Source organism: Semicossyphus pulcher, unplaced genomic scaffold (genome assembly GCF_022749685.1).
Source record: "Semicossyphus pulcher isolate SPU_LCO1_2020_fin unplaced genomic scaffold, fSemPul1.0.p SCAF_4, whole genome shotgun sequence".
NCBI lineage: Eukaryota > Metazoa > Chordata > Actinopteri > Labriformes > Labridae > Semicossyphus > Semicossyphus pulcher.
This window is the reverse complement of record NW_027211715.1, coordinates 11,676,173-11,690,924: the sequence shown is the minus strand read 5'-3', so window position 1 is coordinate 11,690,924 and position 14,752 is coordinate 11,676,173. Positions and strand designations below refer to the sequence as shown.

The following is a 14,752-nucleotide window of genomic DNA, read 5'->3' as shown; positions in this document are numbered from 1 at the left end:
ACTGTTTCTGTTAAGTCAATCAATCAATCATTCAATCAAATTTTATTTGTATAATGCCAAATCATAACCAAAGTTATCTCGAGACACTTTACAAGTCTCAGTTTCACTGTAAATAATAAGTCACAAAGAGGTTGCAATCTGGCTAAAACCAGAACCCAAAGAGGAAACAGATTTTCTTTCAATTTTGGTCATCCGCTGCTACATTTCATGTCATTTTGTTACTTGAAAAATTCAATTCACTTTTTTTACGCACCTTTAGTAATGAAAAAAAAACAGTTGTCACAAAAGGGTGGAAATTAAAGATAAAACACTGACGAGAGTGGTTTGTTTTTCTTTTATACTGCAGAGACAGACTTTTAACACAGCCATTACATAATGGAGCACGTTTTACAGGTTGTCATATTAAGCGAGAGTTGCCCTGTTTGGGCCTTCTGATGCACCCTAGACATTACACATAATACAATAACAAAAAGGTATGACCTTGTGTTGGATTGAGCTTTTATGGTGCAGATTTAGTCTATTTTGATTACACATTGCTTTCTGGGTACACCAGAAGGACAATTGAACTCCTTGAGTGAGTTGGTTGAATGGATTTTTGGTGTGTTGTTAGTATTTTATAAGCCTAGTGCTGACTTATCATAGCTCAAAGCCTGATGAGTCTGAGCTGATAACTAGACTGTGGCATAACATCTCCTTCTCAGTTGGCTCTCATCAGAAAGAGAGTTTTTGTCTATAAATGCTGTTCCTTCAGCTGACCATTTCTTACTATCCAGAGTCTCTTGAGAAGCTAGTAAAGGGTCTATTGGCCCCTACCATGCTTGGTCACTAATAACAAATGGTTGTGTAACATTTTAACAGGAAGACATTTCAGCCCACCCAGCTGTTGGCTCCTAGTCTGGAGGAAAGTTTTGTTTTACTTTCATCAGCATCTCCCTCACTGTCTTCTCTTTCTGCCTCTTTATCTCTCTCTTATCTGCAGAGAGGATCATAGATATTCTTTTAGCAGCGACTAAGAAGTATGGACTAGGGGAAGAACTTGACAGGTAAGTTAGAGCCGTCATCACAATATCCTCTTTTTTTCATTTTTGTGCATTTACAAAAACTATGAACTTATTGACAAAAGTTTTACAAATTATTCTCATGGTACCTTTAAATACAGTGAGGTGCAGGCCAGTGTGTGAACTTTAATGTGAGTCAATTCAAATGAAACACAAAACCCTTGTTCAGTCAATTGTTTCTTGCTTATATCAGGGTTGTGCCACAGGGTGTTTTCCATCAACTTATGATCCGACTTTTATGTCACCATAAACATTAGAGAAACTGCTACCATCATCTTAAAAACATGCTTTCACATCCTGTTCATCATTAGACGCTTTTGGGATTAGGGCGCCTAATTCGGAAAAAAATTGCCTCTCTTTGAAGGGTGAGTTTTCCATGATCTACTATGGAGCTAATCTCTATTTACAGATTCTACATAGAAATGTGGAATCTGTAGGCAGGGACATGGATTTCCAGGAAGGCAAGTGTTCTGTTCGAACTACGCTTGTAGTCTGAGTAATATTGACCAATCACGTATCAACTGTGAGGAGAGCAAAAGCAGGGGGAACGTTTGTTATAATTTGGTCATTCATTCAAAGCACATTGGGGTGCTAGGCTGTACTAAGGACGTTGTGCTTTGGCTGCACTTCGTCGAGCTGAGGCTCAGCTAACTTTTTGTTTGGTGGACCTATGAACTTACTAAATATTTTGGGGGGGCTATTTCCTCCTCTCCGTGACATAAACCCCCTTTTAATGTCACAAATGTGTGTATCTTTGCTACTGCTTAGCTAATCTCCATTTACAGATTTTACTTAGAAATGTAGAATCTGTAGGCAGGGACATGGATTTCTGGGACTGCAAGTGTTCTGGTTTCCGTTTGTAGTATGCTTGTAGTCATGAGTAATATTGACCAATCAGGTATTAGCAGGCTGCGGCGTATTCAGGAAAAACAGTCTGTGTAGACTGCAAAAGCAGGCGGATTGTCCTGCGCCGTAATGACATCCCGGCTCCCATCAGCAGCTATCTGACGATGATTTAGCTTCTTATCAATCTCTATAAACAGACATTTGCATGCTAACAGCTTACAATCCGTTCTAGATCTAAAATTCAACTTGAGTTGAATTCCTTGACGCGGTGTCACGAAAGCCGCTCAGCATTCATATTTCCTGAATTCCTCGAATGCATCAGAAATGATTGATCCAATCTCAATCAGAAGGTTGGGGGTTCAATCCCTGACTGCTTCAGTTACATGTCGAAGTGTCATTGGGCAAGACACTGAACCCCAAATTGCTCCCGGTGGCATAGCCATTGGGTATGAATGGGCATAGATTGGAGATGGCACTTAGTCCTTTGCCATCAGTGTGTGAATGGGTGAATGTGACATGTAGTGTGAAAGCAGCTTTGAGTGGTCAGAAGAAAAGCGCTATATAAGTACATTTTGTTTACCATTACTATCATGATGTTGAATTTTCGGTAAAGGTAAACCCCTTTAATTAAAGTAAATCACAAGAAAAAATTTTTTTTTCGTAAACAATGCAGTACATGGAAAAGGAAGTCGTTTATCGCTAACCTCCGGCTACACGTTACCCAGCATGTTTACAGGTGTCCCCAGAGGCTATATTATCGCCAGACTATGGCCAATGGGATCCGAGATCGCTTTTTAGCTAGCCAGCTAAGTTTACTAGGATTATTTTGTTTGTGATCGTTTGATCAAGTTTTTTATATCGTTGTGCAGTCATGTTTGAACCATGGGAGTTTATTGGTAAACTTTTTAAGGATTATTATCTATGTTTTAACCTGAGCCGCCCCACTGTGACTGTGGTTTACACAAACACCTTAAAAAGATGTTAAAAATAAATTCCCTTTTGCTCAGGCCCCACAGGGATAAACTTAGGACATGTGGGTCACTGGGCTTGCAATACAAAGTTGGAGACCTTGAATCCACTCCACAAAGTCTGTCCATCTGAAACTCCAATATTAATGAATTATTGAAGTAGGTTTGTTGTTTATTTCCACTCTGGGTGAAAGTCTTTATATGGGCCTCATCAGTTTCAAAGACACTGTGTACTGACCTTTCATCAGCCAAGCTAAGACAATTAGGAACGTGTTTATTTTTCCACCACAAGTTAAACAGAGCACACTTAACACAGGACCCATGTTGTATCGGGCCAACAATACATTTATATCATAACATTTAATAAATAATGCCCCTTGTCTTGTGTTAACTTTCCTACTTCAGCTGTTAGTGCTTTAGTCAGGACTTTCCTCTAACTTAGCATTGGTAGTTCTCAGATCTCTTAAATCTCAATGATTACAAGGAAGAATGAATGAATATAAAAGTGCACTAAAGAAAGTACTTCCCTTCTGGCGTGGATTGTTTTGGAACCACTCACACTAATCAGCATAACTGAACAGCAATCTCGGATCCCATCGGCTATCGTCTGACGATGATATAGCCTCTGGGGACACCTGTGAACATGCCAGGGCATGTAGCCGGCGGTTAGCGATAAACGACTTTCTTTTCTGCGTGCTTCATTGTTTACAGAAAAAGAACTAGTTTTTCTTGTGATTGACTTTAATTAACAGGTCTTACCTTTGCCGAAATTTCAACATCATGATGCAGATTTGCAAAAAGTAAAAATGCATACACTGCAGCCTGCTGATACATGATTGGTCATTATGACTTGGACTACAAGCGTACTACAAATGGAAACCAGAACACTTGCTGTCCTGGAAATCCACATCCCTGCTTACAGATTCTACATTTCTATGTAGAATCTGTAAATAACGATAAACTGAACAGTGATGCTACCAGATGGTTTTTGAAAGTTGTTTAATACATTGACTAAAGATCCATTGGTTTTTCCATTTCCATTTCCATTTTCCTGGAAAAAACTACTGTATATCGTGAAAACAAAAGAACAATTCCACCCATTGGACAGGTTTACTTAAATGTACCAGTTAGAGAAGGATACAATAACATTTTAAGGCAGTGAATATCAGCTGTAAATCTGTCTTGAGGTCATCTTCAATAACTGTGTTAAAAAGAAAGGGGCACTTGTGACACCTTTCGTACACATTTTGGATTTAACATATATTAATTTTTATTATTATTATTATTATTTTATTACAGTTCTAACCTCACCTCAACTGGTCAAAGCCTTGGAAGCAAACATTTACTTTAACACACCTTTTTTATTTCTAGGGCAGTTTTATGAGAAAAGAAAAGTATGACATACTCTCCTTCATGTAAACATGGGATATTTGACTTGAGTAAAGCGATAGCTCATCATAATGATGCATCTCTGTGTTACAGTTTGAGCTGCAAGACGTGCATCATCGTAGGAAATGGAGGAATCCTCGTCAACAAGTCTCTGGGACAAAGGATTGATGAGTTTGACGTGGTGATCAGGTATATTATGACAGAAGTACTGTAAAGATGTCACACATGTCACTAACCCTTTTACTAACAAAGAATAAATAGATCCTTATTATATTCAATAGAAAGGTTTAGTTACACCAAACTGTCACTCACTGCATGTTTTATGGTTTTCACATCTGTATTTGTAGACTGTGTAGACTGTTATGATTGTATATAGCAGAGATCGTCTAAGATACTCAAACAACCCTGTTTAGCGCGAAAAAACATTTCATGGTCAGCATCACTTAGATCACCCATCAGATGTTTCATCTGAACACCAACATTATGTTAAATGTTTCCATTATAATCAGACTCCATTTCTACTCCATCCTATATGTTTGATACATTTTGAGTATATTTATTGCATATTCTCTTGATTTCTTGTCAACACACCTTTGGGCTTTCAGCAATTTTCATTAGATGTTCTGTAGCTTAACTATAATGAGGACAAATGCTCGGCTGGTCTGACAAAAATGTGACTAACAAATAGAAGACCAAGAGATGAGTCCTGAGCACAATCTACTTTATGTGTATTATGAAGGAGAAGGAATATAAAGAACTCTCAAAAAAGATTTATTTTGATTCATTTTGTTTCCATTACATGTTCTACCTTATGCCTCATTACTGCCCATTTATCAATACAAAAATCATAGTTCTTTCTTTACCAAACCTAATAAATCTCATTGATATTTAAATCTTATTTTGGGAGACCTGGCCAAGAAGGCACCATTAAAACATTGTTATAATAAGCAATACAAAACAGACAACCTATGCAAGCAAGGATAACCATAACATAGTATAAAAGACAGTTTGGACTTTTTGTACAATTAATGATTAAAATTAAAAATGTAAACCTCTCATTATTATTTAGAAAAATGCATTTTTTGCTGATGGATTGTGTACCTGTGTGTTGCAGGTTAAATGAGGCCCCAGTGAAAGGCTTTGAGAAAGATGTGGGCTCAAAGACAACCATGAGGATCACCTATCCAGAGGGGGCCATCCAGAGGATGGAACGCTACGAGGCTCAGTCTTTGTTTGTCCTCTCTGCCTTCAAAGCTCAGGACTTCAATTGGCTTCGACACATGGTCTTCAACCAGAGGCTGGTAAGGCAGCTGAAAACTGTTTATTTTGCCACTGTACCAGCGAATGCAGCTGTAGGCTGAAAGTTGACATGAAGGTGACATGATTATTAGTTATATTAACTCATGCCCTCAGTGTGTCTAACTGGACTGTGACAACTGGCCAATGTTGCTAAGTGTTACTCTTGGTGGATTCATGTTGGGTCTCTCTCTAAATAACATAAAGAGTACGGTCTAGACCTGCTCTTTTTGTAAAGTGTCTTGAGATAACGTAATATAAGATGGCGCTATACAAATAAAATTTGATTTGATCTTTCCAACCCTTCTATTTTTACACACAATTTGTATTTGTATATTGAAAAACACTTGCAAATCTTTAATATCACAGTATGTATGTATGTATGTATGTTATGTATGCAGGTAGGCAGACGACAGGGTCACAGACAGTTGAGTCAGAGATCGAGAAAGGAGGGTTTTTTTGTGTTTGACAACAGAAAATAAAAAGTAGCTTGACAGATGCTTAGGGTAACAACCTCAGCCAGTTAATGGCAAAAACAAGCTCTGTACGTGGATGTACTTTTATTGGGTACAGGGTCCAACAATGATTACGTTCCAGGAATCACAACCTGTTAAGTGGCTGCCAGCTTACACCATCTACTGGACCAGTTCCAAAACTTTTCTTACCTATAAGTCATTACACCCCAAAATATGTTAAAGGGGTTAAAAATACCCTCAAAGTACCCTATTCACATGCTGCTTCTTGACTATATGGGGTTCAGGCTGCTCATGTCAGCTTTATTGGTGTGTTAATTTGTGAATGTGAGTGTGTGAATGATCTATTCTTAAAGCTTTACATAGCACACTGCAGGTACTGTTACAACTGGTATCTTTAACTCAAGGACATGGCTGCATTCTCTGAGGTTGTAACAGCCACTCAAACAAAAGAAACAGACCATGTTTAACCTGTAAGACTCACATTTTATTCTCTTCATCTTGGATATAAGACATATTTCTTTTGTACTCCCCCTCTTTTCCAGATACCTGGCGGGAAGGTAAATGGGGCCATGAGCTAACAGACATTCTAATGAATTTTGAAAGCAGAATTAAAGCAAGTATTGCCTTCTACTTTGGACAGCTGTCTTGCTCATAACTCTGTTGAAGAACTGATCCTTTGTCTTGTAGGACAACAATTACAAACGTTCCTCTTATCTTCAAAGGTTGTTGTCAGAGCTGATTGTCGGTGAGCTGTTGGTGCTTCTTTGGTCTCACAAACAGTATTTACTTTGTGGACAGACGCAGACTTGCAGACACTAGCTACAACTAAGATAAAAACACAGTCAGCACAGCATACATTCCTATGCAACTCTTACACAGAAGGGACTGAGTAGGGGAGTGTGAGGCTTCAGCCTTGATACACATCAGAAAGCAGCCAATATTCTGCTGCAGCTTTGTAGGCAGAGAAGCAAACCAGGCCTTCATGTAGCAATCACCAGGGTGGTCCCTGTCCTGGATCACATTTCAGCTCCACTAACAGGTGGAAGCACAGCCAGTCTGTACTCTGTAGTGGCTGCATCATTACAACCTTACCCTTTACTGTGAAAAGGTTCATGCCTTGTTGCTTGGAGCCTGATTACACTGGACAATTACATGCGTCTTTGGTGATTTGAACTCAGTTAGAGTTCTAAGTATGGCAGTTAGCACCTGAGCGTTTTTCAGCCATATCAGTCATGTCGGTAGATACATTAAAGTACACACTTATTTTCCACATTTAGTATATTTCAATATTCCAAATTTTCTCTGGGGCACTGCATGTAATACACATTTCTGTAAATATGACAACATCTGCCAGAAGTAGTTTACAGGGAACTTCATATTTAAAATCAATAAACATTGTAAATACTATAAGGAATAAGGAATATTAACTTGTTGGAGGAAAAAAAACAGAATAACTTGTGCATGTAAACATAGTCAAACATGGGAGGACAGGACAGGGCTGTGTGTGTGATGCCGCTGCTGTTGTTTACATGTCCTGCCTCTTTTTTATCCTGGAACACCAGCATATTATCAGAAATCACACTGGGACAACAACATGCTGGCACCATTAGGTTATTGGGGGTTTTCTGTATGAAAAGCTTCTTTTTTTTTGATAATGTGTAAAGGCTGTACAGGGGGGATATTTGACACTGCCATACAGTTAGGTTGAATAAACAGTAATGGTGTTAAAGGACTTCCACACTGATAAGAGTGGCTTCCTTTACAACAACACTTCAGGACAGAAGATCAAATTCCCTCCACTAGCGTAGGTATGGCAGACGACACACCAGTCAATAGACACACACACACACTCATATTTTTAATGATAACATAAGACCCTTTAGCTCGCTTGCAGCCCTCTCAGACAGACACTAGGGATAACCAAGGTTATTAAAATGAATCTTTGATCTGTGAACCAAGTTTCATGGCAACTCTTCCAATAGTTGTTGAGACATTTCACTGTAAACAAAAAGTGGGAAAGTAAGGTGAGCACCATGCAGTCAATTTTAAGTAATTGAACCCAGTCCATTGACTTACAATGTCCCAAAGATAAGAAATTGTTGACTCGATATTGGACAACATACAGTGTTTCACAGGTAAACAAATTATGTGGTCATGATTTTTTTCTATCTTAGTTGGTCTCATTGTTGCCTATAGCAATGCTGGTAGGACCAAAGATGTCAGTGTTCATCAGTCTGACATTTCTGTGCAGACAGAACTCATAAAAAGTAAGTACACCCCACAGAAAAACTGGTGTTGCTGTAGACTGTCAATTCTGTTATGTAGATATATCGTAAACGTCACTCTTTGGAAAAATACAGTGCATACACAGGAAAGACATTTGTACTGATTTCTCATAAGGTTCAGTTCCTGTGATGCATCAGGTTACACCTTGCAGATGAACGAGGCTATAAGTAAATGAAATTGGATACTATTGCAGCTCCACTTTGTGATGTCTGGACTGATTTATTGTCCACCAAGGTTGCTTGATGTCCTTTTGATCTGGAGTAAATGCATGTAAACACACTCACTGATACTGTCATGAAAGCAATGTGACAATTACTCGTCATTTGATCCTGTCTGCCTAGTGCATGGGTTCCCCAGAAACTGTTTTGTCCTCCCAGTGCTGCCAGCAGAGCAGAGGTGTTGTGTTTCAAGCTCTGAAAGAAGAGCAAAATGGTCTTAGTCAGACTTTAAGCTCCTCATAACGGATCAGAGGGTAATCTTCTCTAACAGGGTAACAGTGCTATGCTAGTACGCTAATAGCTCATATCATTGCTGTTGGGTTTCTCCCTGCCCCACACTCCAACATACGTGAGCAAACTCAGAGGCAGGTATCCCAGTAACTGTTCATAAAGAGCCATCAGGTCTGCTGGCCAGGCGGCTCATAATTAGTGTAATGGCCCCAGGTACACTGATACAGGGGCTTCCTTCTCTGACTGGCTTTGTTTGCTCCGCTTGTTTTTCATCAGTGTTTTAATGGTGTTGACCTCTCCCCCCAAGCCTCCGCTCAGGGTATTGCTTTCACCGGGAAGCTTAAGCACCTTCATATTTTCCACTCCTGCCTACTTTGCATTCCATCCCACCAGGTGATAAATGATAATAATCCAGCATTAACATTACTTTATAAGGGATACAATAATCAAGCTTAATTATGTCACTTTTTTTTTTTTTTTTTTTTTCATTTTTAGGAATTATTTAACAAAAAAGAGAAAATACATAAATACCTATACAAAACATAAAGAAACAAGGGTAGTAAATAAATAATGATAATACGTTAAGAAACTTAACAAAAAACAACAACAACAGATATAGATTTAAGTTAAAGGATACTTTATACAACTAGGTATATCATAAGCACACACAGATTTTAATACCCATGATACCAACAAAATCGTACATGCTCACACACGAGTGTGTGTGTACCCAAACATAGCCGCATACACATTCATGTGAATGGTATAGAAAGAGAAAACACTTCTATGCTATCAGTCACATTATTTCAGCTGTCATCTAATCAAACATCATTAGGAACATCATCTGTTATATATCTCAACCATTTTTCCCATCTTTCTTCAAAAACACGCACTTGATTTCTAACTCTCATGGTAATTCTTTCCATTTCATATATCTCCTCCACGAGATCCTTCCATTTATCATTGGTTAAGTTATCTTTTAACCAGTTCCTGTTTAATTATTGCTACCCTAATTATTAAAAACAAGTGAGAGTCTTTCTTATCGATCACTTCTGGTGTTTTCCCAAGTAACAGAGCTAGCGGGTTTTTATTTAAAGAAATGCCAAGGATGTTGGACAATTCTCCAATAGATTTTTCCCAGAAGCCACTTATCACTTTACAGGACCAAAATATGTGAGTGTGGTTTGCTGTCTGCTCGCCGCATTCTCTCCAACATCTCGAGGTTGTGTTTTCTTTATACATACTTTGAATTGTGGTGTCTTAAAATAACGAGTTAATACCTTCCATGAGTATTCTTTCCAATAATTTGAATTAGTTGTTTCATGAATATTTTTACACATTATTTCCCAATCAGCCGTAGATATACTGCATGAGAGCTCGTTTTCCCATTTCTTTTTAATATTAACATACATTTCTTTGTTGTGATAGCTAACCTGAATTCATGTAGCCATCTTAGTTAAGAATTTTGTTTCAACCCCACATTCACACATCTTAAGTAAATGTTTTATCAATGGATTTACTTCTTGAATTGGTCTCTTTTTTAAAACATCAAAAAGATAGCTTCTCACTTGAAAAAATCTAAATAAATGAGAATTGGGTAGACCATATTGTGCTGACAGCTGCTCAAAAGATTGCATTACTTTATCTCCAAACATTTGTCTAAATTTACACAAACCTTTAGAAGCCCACATTCTAAAAATTCCATCTGTTTTATTGGGTGGGAAGTCTGGATCAGTTGCTATTTCTTTCAGATATATTAAATCTTCATTCAATTTTTGATTTTGACAGATTTCCCTCCAAACTCTGAGTGTAGCTACTACCCACCTATTGTCTAAACTTTCAACATATGATTTTTTATATTTGGAGAAAGGTAAAACTGTGAAAGGAATATCTCCACAATTTAATTCAGTTTCTCTCCATCTTATTTGTGAGCTTTCTAGCATCCACACTTTGATACTTCGTATTTGGCTTGCAGGTTTGGCCATTTCTTTTGGCAATTAAAAAAAAAATTAAAAAAATCATTTTTAATCTTGGTTTCCTACCATTCCAAATTAATTTCATTATAATAGAATCCCATTTTTTGAACAAGTTAGATTCAATGTATATTGGGAGCGCTTTGAAAAGGAACACAAATCTGGGTAAGATATTCATCTGTATAATTTTAACTCTTTCCCAAAGGGAAAATGGAATTATAGACCATTTGTTTGACTTATTAATTCTCCAAAATTTCTTGCATAGAAATGATCCAGATTCTTTGTTATATATATTTCAAGATATTTAATCCTTTCCACATCCCAGTGAAATGCATATTTATGCTTGATTTCATCACACATTCTACAACCCATAACCATTACTTCTGATTTAGTGACATTCAATGTATACCCTGAAATAGCTCCGAATTCTTCAATTACCTTCATTAGTTCTTCAATTGACTGCTCAGGCTTGGATAAATAAATTATTATACCATCTGCCTACATCAACAATTTATGATTTTCTCCTGCTATTTCTATACCCTTTATTTTTTGTTCCATCCTAATATATTCTGCCAATGGTTCAATGCATAGTGCAAAAATCAATGGGGATAATGGGTCCCCCTGTCTGGTGCCTTTCAAAACTTTAAACATATTAGACATTACCCCATTAACTTTAATTCTGGCATTTGGTTGTTTATAAGTTGTTTTCATCCATTTTATGAACGTAGAATGAAGGCCAAAGTTTGATAGAGTCTCAAATAGATAAGGCCAAAGGACTTCATCAAAAGCCTTCTCAGCATCCAAAGTAATCATAGCTACGGGGAGATTATGTTTCTGAGCTTCCTCCACGATGTTTAGTGTTCATCTTACATTATCACCAAGCTGTCTCTTATCACCAAGCTGTCTCAATTATGTTACTTTAAGAAATCATTTTTTTGCATTCTGTTACAGCAGTAAAACTGAAAAGCAATCAACAAATTATCAAGGCAAGCATGTTGGCTGATATAAGCATATCTCATCCAGATAGGAAACGGTGTACAAATAGGATTTGATAACATTAGTTAGACCCTCACTGGGGAGCCACCACTATCGCAGAATTGTTTAGGTCTTTTTGTGTACGTTTTGTTCAGTGTGAGGGTCACATTAACCACCCTGTTTCTTTTCCTCACTCTTTGTCTTTCAGCACAGCACCGATGGGTTCTGGAAGTCGGTGGCCAAGCAAGTTCCAAGGGAGCCCAGCGACATGCGCATCCTTAACCCGTACTTCATCCAGGAGGCCTCTTTCAAGCTAATTGGCCTTCCTCACAACAATGGACAGATGGGCAGAGGGGTGAGAGACCTGTTGTTTTCCTAGCAGTCATTTTCTGGTCAGTTCTAGGTAGAGAAGAAGTAGGAACAGTGAGTTTTTTCACACACAGCGGTGAGTTAATGGTCAGGAACTCTGGCAGCTGTCTGTTTGCATAATGAAGGCCTCTTAGAACACACAGCAGATGCTGCAGGGAGCCCAGCATCTACACAGAGCCTGAAAACAATCTGAAAATAAACAGTGTTACCATTAAGGTGCAATAAATAGAAACGTGTTTTTAAGGAACCTCTGCTGTCAACTCACATGTAAACTTTATAGTAGATATCTTCTGGGAAATGGGTCAGAGCTCGGTTACCTGTTTCATACAAACTTTTTTTTTCTGTCTATTTTTCAGAATATCCCCACCCTGGGGGCAGTTGCCATAACAATGGCCCTTCATAACTGCGATGAAGTATCTGTGGTTGGATTTGGCTACAACATGAGCACCCCCTATGCCCCTCTACACTACTATGAGAAGATCAGGATGTCAGCCATCAAAGAGGTAACTAAGAACCTGATTAATGAGACACCACAATAAGTTCTAAAACTGATCCCAGTTAACACGCTAAATTGACATATATTCAACCTTTTCTTTCACTTTCTGTAAAAAAAAAAAAAAAAGAGAGAGGCAACAAACACAACCAGGGTTTAACGTGTGCCATTGTTTTCTATGTAATCCCACACACCGGCAGTGTTAGACATAATCACAGGTCGATGTGGGTCGATACAACAGCATACCCTGCTGTTGTTTGGCAATTGAATCATATTTCCAACCCAGATCAGCTCATTCTGGCTAGAGTATTTCAATGACGTGTGCAAGGCTTATCTGTCGTGCTCTTGGCATTGAGCATTATGAGGTCAAGGAAAGATGTGAAGGAGAATTCATTAGCACGTAGAAGAAGACAATCCTGGTGCTGAGAGAATCTATCTGCAGTTACTCTAAGCTACGTAATGTATACCTACGCATGCAGCACACTGTATCAGAGTAGCTGTTCGAGTCAGCGTTTAGTAGAAGAGAAAACAAACAAAAGAAAATACAATATTATGGAAATAGCGAAGTGCCGTTCACGGTGGGGACTAGAGGATTTTCCTATGCATGCTGTGCAATGTGTTATGCTGTGTGTCAGCTGTCTGGGTCAGAAAGTGCTGCTGCTGGCACAGACTGAAATCAAACTCCACTTTTCTGAAGGTATGAAGATATATGGAGGTGCTTGTGTTTTCCTGGACTGTTGAAACAAAGAGTGTTCTGATTAGCTTATAGATTACACCAAGTTCTGTAGAGTCATAATGGTGTTAGATAGCAGTGGCTAGCTCCGCTGAATGTAAACATCACTAACACTAAAACAGCGCCACGTCTGCACCAATTATGCAAAACCAACGCCGAATAATCCATCTAGACTCTTGCTATAGAGCATTATGGTGCCCAACTATCAGGATAGCAAGCGCTAAACAAATAAATGTGTGAAACAGCTCACCAAGCAACCACAAGAGTTTTCCCTTGTCTCTGTTTTCTCTCTCTGTACTTCCTGTATGTTCTCTGGTTCATTGAAGTCTGTAGTCTCCACCGTTAACAGCATTTCGTCATTTCCATAATATTGTATTTTCTTTTACTTATTGTCTCTTCTATAAACTGCTGACTGAACCAGCTGTTCCATTAACTTGAACCACATGTGCAGGTAAGGGAAAGGGCTGTCTGATGCCAGTGTAAAGGGATGACAAAAATAAAGTAAATACAGCGTTCACTTAAACTGAAATGTATTTTTTTTTATATGTATGACTCTTTTAAGTGGCTAAAGTACATGGCACTCTGTCTCTCTCTATCATATTTGTTCGCATTCTGACCAACCTGTCCACCTACATCCTTATTGTGAGTTTTCCATGTTTACATTGCACTTGAACAGTTTACTGTGACCTTTCTATGATTAATGCCTCACAGAAGTCTATGCAGGATTTACCCAGAATGCATAGTTGTGGCCTGAGATGTGTACAAAATCTCAAGTGTAGGAATCTAATTGGATTCGTGTTTTCGAAAGCAGCCCTGTCACAACGCACTACTTATCCCTGTTTAAGTTGCTATTCCACTTCCCAGTCCCACATTCGCCAGCCAGCTGATAAATCACTCTTGAACCTGGTTATTGAGACAGACATGCAATCCCCTTCATCCTTTTTTAACCAGCTGTGACAGACTTGTGTTTCAGTTCACAGATGCTCAGAAGTTCTTGGCCCCACCCCCTGCAATGTATTTAGACAGACAACATATTTGCTTGTGTCTGCAGTCCTCTATTATTTTACACAAGCTGATTATTTTAACATGTAGCTGGTGTTATGTAATAATGTGACCAACAACATGATGTTTATTAGCTTTTTTATTCTTGTTTTTTTAAATGTACACGTTTACGGAAATTAACATATGTGTTTTTTTTACATGTAATGGCCACAATTTTGTGTAATTTTATATAAATTAAAGGCAGTCATTTAAACACATGGTAAATGTTAGCCAGCACATGTAAGTATTTGACTTACAACATATAGATAGTGTTTAGAACCTTGGCAAGGCTCAGATATTGACATTTCATCTGAATACCTGCTTACAGTGCAAGTGACATAAGCCTAGTTAGGAAGGTTACTGAAAAATAAACTATAGATGCCTTCAGCGTTCTGCGGCT

General features: G+C 38.3%; 1 protein-coding gene across 2 annotated transcripts in view; it reads left to right on the top strand.

Annotated features, from left to right (window-relative positions):
- The window catches only part of st3gal3a (ST3 beta-galactoside alpha-2,3-sialyltransferase 3a), a 38,503-nt gene that overhangs the window by 18,970 nt on the left and 4,781 nt on the right, over positions 1-14,752 (top strand). The window contains exons 5-10 of one of the 2 annotated variants that reach the window (XM_069679574.1): positions 980-1,043; positions 4,355-4,450; positions 5,376-5,562; positions 6,576-6,590; positions 11,925-12,071; positions 12,442-12,588. In XM_069679574.1, the coding sequence (XP_069535675.1) occupies positions 980-1,043; positions 4,355-4,450; positions 5,376-5,562; positions 6,576-6,590; positions 11,925-12,071; positions 12,442-12,588 (656 nt within the window). The remainder of the gene's footprint in view (positions 1-979; positions 1,044-4,354; positions 4,451-5,375; positions 5,563-6,575; positions 6,591-11,924; positions 12,072-12,441; positions 12,589-14,752) is intronic. The other variant, XM_069679575.1, reaches the window with a different exon arrangement.